The 10,712-nt window shown below is 46.2% G+C and overlaps 1 protein-coding gene across 1 annotated transcript; it reads right to left on the bottom strand.

Annotated features, from left to right (window-relative positions):
• Positions 1-9,250: 9,250 nt before the first annotated feature.
• POMK (protein O-mannose kinase) lies at positions 9,251-10,267 on the bottom strand (the record flags this gene model as incomplete). Its single annotated transcript, XM_024222832.1, has 1 exon — positions 9,251-10,267. A coding segment is annotated over one exon (774 nt), but the record flags the coding sequence as incomplete, so codon positions are not given.
• Positions 10,268-10,712: the final 445 nt, after the last annotated feature.

The raw sequence follows: 10,712 nt of genomic DNA, 5'->3' as shown, positions 1-10,712 counted from the left end.
AAGCCATAGAAGGAACCTCAGGTGAGTGTACCTTTGTATATATTATAGATGGTTTAAAAGCAAGCGTTTTTTAATTATTAATTTGCCCTGAGGACTTGGGATGCATTTGCGGCCAGTACAGCTACTGGAAAAGTCTGTTAACGTGTCTGGGGATGGAGCGAAAATCCTGCAGGGACATCTCCATGAAGTTCTCCTGGAGGTACTCTAAAAGCCTTTGCAGAAGGTTTCTTGGCAGTGCAGCCTTATTCCGTCCTCCATGGTAGGACACTTTACCACGCCATGCTAGTAGCAAGTAATCTGGTATCATTGCATGACAAAGCCTGGCAGCGTATGGTCCCGGTGTTTGCTGGCATTCAAGCAACATCCATTGTTTATCTCTCTGTGTTATCCTCAGGAAAGTGATATTGTTCACGGTAACCTGGTTGAAATACGGGAACTTTATTAAGGGGACATTCAGAGGTGGCCGTTCCTACTTGCCTGTTTGCCTGTGTTGTGGCTGAAAAGAAATCCTCCCCGCAGTTAGCCAAGCGGTGGTTGGGGGGGGGGAGAAATGGCGCTGATCTGTTCGCGTTTGGCGAGCAGGGATCTTCCCTGATACCAGCCACGCGGTGGGGGGAGGGGTAAAGCGATCATCCCAGAGAATTGGATGGGGGGGGGTGAAGTTTGGTTTCTGATGCTGCACGGTTGCAGAAGCCGAAAGACTATGGCTTACCATGGCCGCCTGCAAGCCAAATTCTGTTGCCCGGCGTCTTTCAGGTCTAACACCAAAGCCGCAGGCACTCAATATTAGATGCAAAAAATGACCTTGTACCGAAATCACATGTGCTATGTAATGTGAATAGTGTTGTTCACCGTGAAAGAGTATACCCATTGTTCTGTAAAATGTATCTTTTTAAATACTTCTCTCCCTTTTTTCCCCTCCTGCAGCTGCAAATATTTTAAGCCTCCCTCCTCCGTCCCGAAGGCTATCTCAGATAAGGCGGCGAAAAAAACGCACGTGCAATGAAATGTTCTCTGAGATCATGCCGTCGACCCGCAATGAAAGAGCTCATCAGAATGCATGGAAGGACACAGTATCACAGTACAGGAAAGCGGCCAGTGAACGTGAGGACAGGAAGGATGATTGAGATGAGAGGTGGCGGCAGGAAAATCAGAGGACGCACCAGGAAGATCAGAGGAGGCACGATGCAATGCTGGGGCTACTGCGGGATCAAACGGACATGCTCCGGCGTCTGGTGGAGCTTCAGGAACGGCAGCAGGATCACAGAGTGCTGCTGCAGCCCCTGTGTAACCACCCTCCCCAAGTTCCATCGCCTCCTCACCCAGACGCCCAAGAACGCGGGATGGGAGGCTCCATGCACCCAACCACTCCACCCCAGTGGACAGCCCAAGCAACAGAAGGCTGTCATTCAACAAGTTTTGAACTGGCCTTTTCCTTCCCTCCTCCCAAACCCCACCCGGGCTACCTTGTCAGTTATCTCCCTATTTGTATAATCAATTAATAAAGAATACATGGTTTTTAAACGACTGTGACTTTATTCACTTTGCAAGCAAGCTGTGATCAAAGCGGGGAGGGTGGGCGGCTTACAGGGAATGAGTCAACCAAGGGGGAGGGTTTTCATCAAGGAGAAACAAACAGAACTGTGACACCGTAGCCTGGCCAGTCATGAAACTGGTTTTCAAAGCTTCTCTGATGCGCAGCGCTTCCTGGTGTGCTCTTCTAATCGCCCTGGTGTCTGGCTGCGCGTAATCAGTGGCCAGGTGATTTGACTCAACCTCCCACCCCGCCATAAACGTCTCCCCCTTACTTTCACAGAGATTGTGGAGCACACAGCAAGAAGCAATAAGAATGGGAATATTGGTTTGGCTGAGGTCTGAGCGAGTCGGTAAAGTGCGCCAGCGACCCTTTAAATGTCCAAATGCACATTCTACCACCATTCTGCACTTGCTCAGCCTATAGTTGAACAGCTCCTGACTCCTGTCCAGGCTGCCTGTGTATGGCTTCATGAGCCATGGCATTAAGGGGTAGGCTGGGTCCCCAAGGATAACTATAGGCATGTCAACATCCCCAACAGTTATTTTCTGGTCTGGGAAGTAAATCCCTTGCTGCAGCCGTTTAAACAGACTAGTGTTCCTGAAGACGCGAGCGTCATAGATTCATAGATTCAAGGACTGGAAGGGACCTCGAGAGGTCATCGAGTCCAGTCCCCTGCCCGCATGGCAGGACCAAATACTGTCTAGACCATCCCTGATAGACATTTATCTAACCTACTCTTAAATATCTCCAGAGATGGAGATTCCACAACCTCCCTAGGTAATTTATTCCAGTGTTTAACCACCCTGACAGGAACTTTTTCCTAATGTCCAACCTAGACCTCCCTTGCTGCAGTTTAAGCCCATTGCTTCTTGTTCTATTCTTAGAGGCTAAGGTGAACAAGTTTTCTCCCTCCTCCTTATGACACCCTTTTAGATACCTGAAAACTGCTATCATGTCCCCTCTCAGTCTTCTCTTTTCCAAACTAAACAAACCTAGTTCTTTCAGGGTCATGAACTCTTCCCGGCCATCCCACGTTGATGTTGGTGAAACGTCCCTTGTGATCCACCAGTGCTTGCAGCACCATTGAAAAGTACCCCTTGTGGTTTACGTACTGGCTGCCCTGTTGTTCTGGTGCCAAGATAGGGATATGGATTCCATCTATCGCCCCACCACAGTTAGGGAATCCCAGTGCAGCAAAGCCATCCACAATGACCTGCACATTTCCCAGATTCACTACCTTTGGTAGCAGCAGCTCAGTGATTGCTTTGGATACTTGCATCACAGCAGCCCCAACAGTAGATTTGCCCACTCCAAATTGATTCCTGACTGACCGGTAGCTGTCTGGCGTTGCAAGGTTCCACAGGGCTATCGCCACTAGGGCTGCTCTCATCTTGGTATTCTGGCGCTTCAGGGCAGGGGAAAGCAAGTCACAAAGTTCCATGAAAGTGCCCTTACACATGCGAAAGTTTCGCAGCCACTGGGAATTGTCCCACAGCTGCAACACTATGTGGTCCCACCAGTCTGTGCTTGTTTCCTGGGCCGAGAATCGGCGTTCCACGGCATGAACCTGCCCCATTAACACCATGATCTCCAAAGCGCTGGGGCCCGCGGTTTGAGAGAATTCTGTGTCTGTGTCCATGTCCTCATCACTCTCATCGCCGTGCTGCTGTCGCCGCCTTCTCCTCGCCTGGTTTTCCAGGTTCTGGTTCAGCATAAACTGCATGATAATGCGCAAGATGTTTAAAATGTTCATGACTGCTGCATTGAGCTGAGCGGGCTCCATGCTTGCCGTGGTATGGCGTCTGCACAGGTAACCCAGGAAAAAAGGCGCAAAACAATTGTCTGCCGTTGCTCTGACGGAGGGAGGGGCGACTGACGACATGGCTTACAGGGATTTAAAATCCACGAAGGCGGAGGCTTTGCATCAAGGAGAAACACAAACAATTGTCACACAGAATGGCCCCCTCAAGGATTGAACTCAAAAGACTGGCTTTAGCAGGCTGTTGATTTCAATAAGGGAGGGGGGAGGAAATGATTACAAAATAAAACTGGTCCACTCCATCTATCTTTTACATCTTAGGCTGGCAGCAGACGGTGCAGTAAGACTGCAAGCCATTGTCATCTCCTGGGTGCTTGGCAGAAGATGCTGCATTAAGCCTGGAAGCCATCATCCTCATCTCCTGGGTGCTCAGCAGAAGATGGGAAATGACCTGGCTGAGTCACTCCCATCTCTGTAAGATGACAATGGCTTACAGTCCTAATGCACCGTATACCGCCAAAAGGTAATGAGCTGCTGCTGTGTAGCAATGCAGTGCCACGTCTGCCAGCACCCAGGAGACATACGGTGACGGTGAGCTGAGCGGGCTCCATGCTTGCCGTGGTATGTTGTCTCCACAGATAACCCAGGAAAAAAGGCGCAAAATGGTTGTCTGCCGTTGCTTTCATGGAGGGAGGGAGGGAGGGAGAGGGGGCCTGACGACATGTACCCAGAACCACCCGCGACAATGTTTTTTGCCCCATCAGGCATTGGGATCTCAACCCAGAATTCCAATGGGCGGCGGAGACTGTGGGAACTATGGGATAGCTACCCACAGTGCAACACTCCGGAAGTCGACGCTAGCCTCGGTACTATGGATGCAGACCGCCGAATTAATGTGCTTACTGTGGCCGCATGCACTCGACTTTATACAATCTGTTGTCTAAAATCGAATTCTGTAAAATTGGAGTAATTTCGTAGTGTAGATGTACCCAGAGACTAACAAATTTATTTGAGCATAAGCTTTCGTGGGCTACAGTCCACCTCATCGGATGCATAGAATGGAACACACAGAAAGAAGATATTTATACATACAGAGACCATGAAAAGGTGGAATTAGCCATACCAACTGTAAGAGGCCAATCAATTGAGATGAGCTATCATCAGCAAGAGAAAAAAAAACAACTCTGAAGTGATAATCGAGATGACCCATAGAAGGTGTGAGGATACTTAACATGGGGAAATAGATTCAATTAGTGTAATGATCCAACCATTCCCAGTCTCTGTTCAAACCTAATTGTATCTAATTTGCATATTAATTCAAGTTCAGCAGTCTCTCTTTGGAGTCTGTTTTTGAAGTTTTTTTGTTGCAAAATTGCCACCTTCAACTCTGTCACTGAGTGGTTAGAGAGGTTGAAGTGTTCTCCCACTGGTTTTTGAATGTTATGATTCCTGATGTCAGATTTGTGTCCATTTATTCTTTTGCGTAGAGACTGTCCGGTTTGGCCAATGTATATGGCAGAGGGGCATTGCCGGCACATGATGGCATATATCCCGTTGGTAGATGTGCAGGTGAACGAGCCCCTGATGGCTTGGCTGATGTGATTAGGTCCTATGATGGTGTCACTTGAATAGATATGTGGACAGAGTTGACATCGGGCTTTGTTGCAAGGATAGGTTCCTGGGTTAGTGTTTATGTTTTATGGTGTGCGGTTGCTGGTGAGTATTTGCTTCAGGTTGGGGGGCTGTCTGTAAGCGAGGACAGATCTGTCTCCCAAGATCTGTGAGAGTGAGGGATCATCTTTCAGGATAGGTTGTAGATCTTTGATGATGCGCTGGAGAGGTTTTAGTTGGGGGCTGAAGGTGATGGCTAGTGACGTTCTGTTATTTTCTTTGTTGGGCCTGTCCTGTAGTAGGTGACTTCTGGGTACTCTTCTGGCTCTGTCAATCTGTTTTTCCACTTCAGCAGGTGGGTATTGTAGTTTTAAGAATGCTTAATAGAGATCTTGTAGGTTTGTCTCTGTCTGAGGGATTGGAGCAAATGCGGTTGTATCTTAGAGCTCGGCTGTAGACAATGGATCGTGTGGTGTGTCCTGGATGGAAGCTGGAGGCATGTAGGTAAGTATAGCCGTCAGTAGGTTTCCGGTATAGGGTGGTAAGCTCTCAAAACTGGATACTCTCATGAAAAACCACCCGGCCTCCATACAGTTTCGGAACCCCAATGTGGCCCTCAGGCCAAAAAGTTTGCTCACCCCTGCCCTAGGTTCTAGCAGCTGCTGCTGGTGGCCTCTAACCTGATTTGAAGATTTGCACGGGAAGGGATGAAAAGCAAAGCCTGCCGCTGACGTGTTAACAGCACAGCACAAGGTCTCTTCCATACAGAAAAGCAAAATCCTGCATATGTACAACTTTCCACAGCTTCTCCAGCCAGCTGTACATTCACCAGGTACCCACATGTGTCCTTGCTGGCTGTTGGACTGCACCATGCCATGGGCTGTGCGTTGTCCCAGAGGTACACAGTAAAGGGGTTACTGTGACACAGCAAAGACAACAGACTATTCTGTACTGAGTGCACGGCTCCCGGGGGAACTGCTTCATTTACACTCATCCTACAGGTTTTCCCAATGAAGTAAGGTATACATTGAAACCTGCCCCATGTGATTGATTGACTCACTCACTCTAATTAAGGATTCCACTAACCCAATCATTATAAGCCCTGCCAAGGAATTAAGAGGCAGTTTATGCAAAAACTACTGGATGCAGGGCTAGGTGTCTCCACGGTCTAAGGTGCACCCAATTGAAGTTAAATGGTATTTCACGCTACCACCTAGTGTTTCCACATAGAATAGCAGGCAACATTCAATACCAGGATTTTTATTTTTTAAACCCACAATACCCCACTCAAACCAGGTTTAATTCATCGCTGGTGCTCAACGTCAAATGAAAAACACTGGCAGAAAACGTTAAGGCGCAGTGGGAGGCAGTGGAGAGGCTGGCTCTGGGTCCTGGAGTCAGTGTGTACAAATATCTCATATTTAAGTTGTAACCAAAAATAGAGAGACTTTGATGGCCTCATCCATTAACGAATTTGGAAGTCTCCAAGGCAAAATGGTATTTTAGGGCCAGAATCTGTCCCTCTCACTCTGTGAAATCAATATGGCTGCTTGCAGAGTAAGATACTGTGCAACATGAATGAGGAGGACAGACTCTGGTCCTTACTGAGAGCTCAGTGTAACAAACCTGACAGTGATGGCTCTTTTTACAGCAGACGTATAACATGTCTATTTTATAGCCATCATACATTGATATTTCTTGCAAGCCCATTTAACTGTACAATAAACTTATTGGCTAGCTGTTAAAACTCTGTGTCCGGCTTTTACTCAGCACATCCAGCTTTCTTTCATACCTGACTAAAATGAAAGCTATTTAACTCGGATCAATATTGTTAATACAGGAGCAGCAGATCCTGATTCCTTTACTCACACTGAGTATCCCCTCACTCTGTGAGCAGTCCCATAGGAATCAATGGGATGATACCATTGCCATTTCGCATTCTTTTAAATCAGGCTCCCTTAAGGTGTTTTAAGTCGAGAATGCCGAAAAGAGTGAGACATCCAAAAATCCCAAGTCCCTTTTGAAAATCTTGGCTTATGATCTTGGCCCCCTGCCTCCTACACGGCAGAGCAACGAGGAGGCTTGTGAGGGGTGCTGATGAGTAGTTGGGGAAGTAGGGGCACATGACAAAATCCATATAATGTAACAAGCCAAACTGGACATAGATAATCAAAGAAATGAAAATAACAAGGCAGACTTCCTTAAAAGAGACACTAGCACAAGATAAGAGCAACTATAACATAGCCATTTGCAGAAAAACTTTCCCATTTATAAGCAAGATATTTACATCTGGTGTCAACATAGCAACATAATACTAGTAGGTCTCCACAGAAGAGAATTTCTCTTGCATCTTAGCTGGCTAGGCTAGAAGCAGACTGTGTCTTACAAACAGTCATGTTAATCTGTCCGCACGTGATCTCAAATAATTAACCAGGAGAATGGCCACCAATGTCACCAATACAAGATCTCTGCTCCCACTTTTTAAAATTTACATATTTGGAAGCTGTATTTTCAGCTGTTGAGCAAACGATTTGCTGCCAATCTGACTCAGAGATGCTCCCACACAGTGTGTGGGGTATGTTATTCCATACCAAAAATCAGCCATACATTTTCAGGCTTGTTTTAAATTAAAGGAGACGAGCAAAACAAGAAGGAACAAAAGTAAACTCTCCAAGAGGGAGTACAGTGTGTGTCTCCTCTGCCACAGGTTGCATCTGAACTCAACACAACATGGCAGTTACTCCAGCCTGCTCCTAGGTATTTGAAAGTATAATCCACAGAAAACTAAGTCATGAGGTACATAACTGTAAAGTCCATCTGACATCATTCTCCACACATGTTCAACATGCCCATTGAGGCAGTGTGGGCATAACCAAATTGCTGAAAACAAACTCTGCTGCTTTACTAAGGTATTTCTGTTCCCTGATAATACTCTGTGCAGGTATTTATATCAAGCCCATAACCATGGAATCTAGGCAATAAAAACCTGATCCAAAGCTCTGTGAAGCCAAAGAAGTCTTTCTATTAACTTCAATGGGCTTTGTATCAGGCCCTCAGAAAATTCTGTATGCAAAATACAGAAGGATTTGTATTCTCCAGCCCTTCCTTTAATTATACTACTTGAGTGTCTAAGGAAGAGATCGTTTTCCATTGTTAACACCATCTTCCCGTTGGGTCATTAGGACACGGTCATGGAAAGGTGAATGCAAAGAGATAATACTTCATTTCTACTCTGAAGGTGGTGGGATTTTTCTGGGATGTGGGGGGAAGGGAGGGAGCTTCTAATCTGCAGAAGCCAAACTAGCAAAATCGCTGTGGAATGAAGTAATGTGAGAAAAATGATTATTGTGTATGCAGTGTGCTAATCACCTCACACAGCAGTGGGAAAACAAGGCTCTTGCTCCAAAGGGCCTTTATGAGAATATAATGGGTAAGTGGGCAAGGGTTTGAAAATCAAGCCAGTGTGTTTCCCGCTCCTTTGTCCGTATGTTCCCTTTTTGGATTGCAATCTCTTTTTGGGCAGACACCTGTAATGTTTGTATGTCTGAAGTGCCTAGCATGCTTGTGGGAGCTGGAACAATAGCAATTGGGCCCACAGACAGAAAGGTGACAGTAGAGCTGACAGGATGGGCTTCCCCTGTCCCCCATCCAGCTAGAGCCAGAAATCACCCATGCCCCCCCAGGAGACGGAGGCAGAGCCAGCAAGTAGCTGCTCTGAACAAGGGGGGCCTTGAAGACAGGCTCTTGCTACTACCTCCAGCTATGCCTAGAGAGACTGATATATCACATCTCCAGGAGATGGGAGCTGTTCAGGTGGCAGATATCTGACCAGCCATAACAGACTCCTGTCCCAATAAACAGCTGGAGACACCAGCTCACTGTGGCTCCCCTAGGGAGATCTGTTCAGTACCGCAGGGTGCTGGCTGGCCATTAGAACAGCCCCCAATGATTGGCGAGAGGAAGGTGCAAAGGAGAGGAGGAGGGCACTGTTTAGACAAGGTAGTGGTATGGAATTGGCACGGAGCTAATAAAGACTATGCCTCTCTCTCATCTGGATCACTTTGCTTATTTGTTGCTCTCCTTTCTCCAGTCCTCCAGGTGTAAATCAGAGCTGGATGAAATTTTTCTTTCAAACCATTTTTTGACAAAAACTGGCTTTAAAAAAAAAAAAAAAAAGCCAAAATTTTTTTTTGAATTTTTTAAAAAAAATTTTCCAAATTTTTTGAATAAAAAAAAAAACCACAGAAAAAAAACATTTTTTTTTCAAAACCAAAAATACCACCCCCGCTTTATCTTCCTTCCCTGCCCCTCCTCTTCCGGTGGCAAAAAAGGAAAAGGGAGAGGGGGAGATCCAAAAAAACCCCTAAAACCCTTCAAAATTGGGGGGTTTGGGTCAAAACATTTCAATTTTTTTCATGAAACAGATTTACCTTTTTTCAAACCATCACTAGTGTCAATTTTGTCTCCTTTGTTCTTTGGGTAGGGACCTTGTCCTGCTACCAGTTTGTAAAGGACCTAGCACCCTGTGGGTGCTAAATAAATAACAGGACATCAACCAGAGTACCTGTATGTCTTCTCACAGTTATTTATAACATTTCCCTGGTACCAGGCATGGCAGCCTCTCTGAGCAGCAACGTTAACATTTTCCTGTATGTGTCCATGACCATCTGGGCGGAAGGCCTTTCAGCTGGGTTCTTCTTCTTACATGCAGCATGGATGTCGAACAAATGGAACCTGACAATATCACTCCCTTCAACGTGGCCCAAGAAAAAATTGGTGACATCAGGGATTTTCCATATGTCCGTCTTCTCGTCATATGGAGGCATGAGGTCATCTTCAAATGGCACCTCCTCCCCATAGGGCCAAAGCTGTTCAGGAGCTACAAACTCGCCTTGGAGCTCCCGATGGCCACACTTCACCAGCCTGCCAGCGCTCTTGTTCACGAGAGGCAAGGCATCCAAGTCATTCACCAGAACATGAAAGTCACTTGTCAGCAGATACTGCGATAACAGCTTGTCCAAGTCATTGGAATCACACATTACTAAGGTGCCCAAAGGACTGTTGTGCAAATAATGGATGATGCTCACATAGTCTATTGCGAGCATGAATCTGCGATGCCAAGTATTCAAGCCTTTATATCTGGGAAGGTCCAGCATTTCATTCAGGCTCTTCAGGGAGCCTAACGGGTGATATTGGGTAAGGACTGTGAACTGCTTCTCGCAATAGCCAAGCAGTCTGACAACATACTTGCTCTGGAGAGACTTCAGCATCTTCAGTCCATGAAGAAAATCTTCCTTCAGCTCTGAGTTGGCGAGCTGGGAAAGGGATACTTTGTTTTCCTTCCATTCAGAAAGAAAGACCTAAAAACAAAGCAAGAGACAAGCAAAACATTTGGAACCTTTCCTTACTGATCAGTAGAAGCTATTATGGACCTGCAGATAATGGAATACCCACAACATTGCAAGCTATACGTTCATGCGACACAATGCTGTTAAATGAACAAGTTACACAATTACAAACTAGACTTCAATGCTACTGAAGTTATTAGGTGAGTCTTTGTATACACCTACATGTTACAGTGGAGTTACTGCTAGCTACACAGCGCTGACATGATAATTCCTGCATATAGTATTTACTGATCTCTTGTGCTCCCCTCATGAGCATATGACATGGATTAAATGCAAATCGGCCACTAAATCAAACTGTCTACAAGAGAGAACTTATACAGACCACTCTCTCTCCTGCCACCCTTACTCGATCTGAGGGCTTGCCTACACTACTGCTGCCGGTCAATTTAAGCTATGC

This window comes from Terrapene carolina, unplaced genomic scaffold (genome assembly GCF_002925995.2).
Source record: "Terrapene carolina triunguis isolate 2854851 unplaced genomic scaffold, T_m_triunguis-2.0 Scaffold29524, whole genome shotgun sequence".
In the NCBI taxonomy this organism is placed as follows: Eukaryota; Metazoa; Chordata; order Testudines; family Emydidae; genus Terrapene; species Terrapene triunguis.
The sequence above is the reverse complement of the archived record's forward strand: the minus strand, read 5'-3'. Positions and strand labels throughout refer to the sequence as shown.